A 1,029-nucleotide genomic window follows, 5' to 3' on the forward strand; every position below is an offset into this window, starting at 1 on the left:
GGCTCAAGCCTCGATCCTGTGTATCAATCTGAGAATCCGTAGCGAATATGTGCGCTCTGAGGTTGGAAATTTTCTTACCGCTTACCCACCGTGCGTTTGCCGCGTCAGCGGTGAGCGTTGAATCTAACTTAACCTTGCGATTATTCCCCGATTCATTTGGTTACTCCGCCTATGTACTTTTGATCTCCAGTTGTTTCGCTCATTCGTATTCGCCGCTCACCTTTCCGCAGAGGGCGTCCGGTCCGACACTTGGTATTTGACATGTGTGTCTGTGTGAATGTGCGCTGGTGTCCTACTTACCCACGTGCGTTCATCTTTTTTCTGCTGAGCCTGCCTTGACTTGTTTTCTCATGGGTTCGGAGTGATCGCACGTCCAATGAGAATCACGGGACCGTCGTCGGAAGGACCGACCGCAACCCACGCTACTGATCCATCATTCTGCCCGCCGTTGTTTGGTGTGTGGACGTTGACACTACACTGTGCCGATGAGTGACCGACCTGTTGACGCCACGAACGTGAACAATTCAGGTTTGTTGTACACATTGCTTACCGTTGTGTAAACAGTACCGTAGAATCACGAACCCAATTCTTCCTTTTGATATTCGGGCTTGTCGGACCTACGCGTCACTCAAAGTTCCGTATCGGGAAATTTTACAGTGAGAAACCTTTTGGGCAAGCTTTGTTTAAACAGGGCATAAGCAGGAATTAGGTCACGTCGGAGACCACGACACTCCATGGGAGAGAGATCAGGGACCACGAGCTGCGTTTATTAGTCCACGGATTTTAGGCTGGCAACAACATTCGTATCGGCTCGCTGGACACGCTCAATGAGGGTGAGGTCTTTCGTGTCTCCTGAGTAGACAACTTAGTTGGCATGTTCAAGGGGTAGTCTGACGTAGGAAGTTGATGTGAGTAATACGGGTGAAAGTGCGCGGAATCATCCGTAAAATGGCGAATGCCTTGCCTTGCCGATTTCCCAAGGTGCAGTGGGAAGAATATATTTGAGGAGAGCCAGATACCCATGTCATT

At 49.8% G+C, this 1,029-nt stretch overlaps 1 protein-coding gene across 1 annotated transcript in view; it reads right to left on the minus strand.

Moving 5' to 3' along the window:
* The window catches only part of T265_11681 (hypothetical protein), a gene marked incomplete at both ends in the record, with an annotated part of 27,489 nt that extends 27,226 nt beyond the window's left edge, over positions 1 to 263 (minus strand). Inside the window, one exon of the mRNA XM_009178397.1 lies at positions 221 to 263. Within this exon, the coding sequence (XP_009176661.1) occupies positions 221 to 263 (43 nt within the window). The remainder of the gene's footprint in view (positions 1 to 220) is intronic.
* Positions 264 to 1,029: the final 766 nt, after the last annotated feature.

This window comes from Opisthorchis viverrini, assembly GCF_000715545.1.
Source record: "Opisthorchis viverrini unplaced genomic scaffold opera_v5_553, whole genome shotgun sequence".
Classification (NCBI taxonomy): domain Eukaryota; kingdom Metazoa; phylum Platyhelminthes; class Trematoda; order Opisthorchiida; family Opisthorchiidae; genus Opisthorchis; species Opisthorchis viverrini.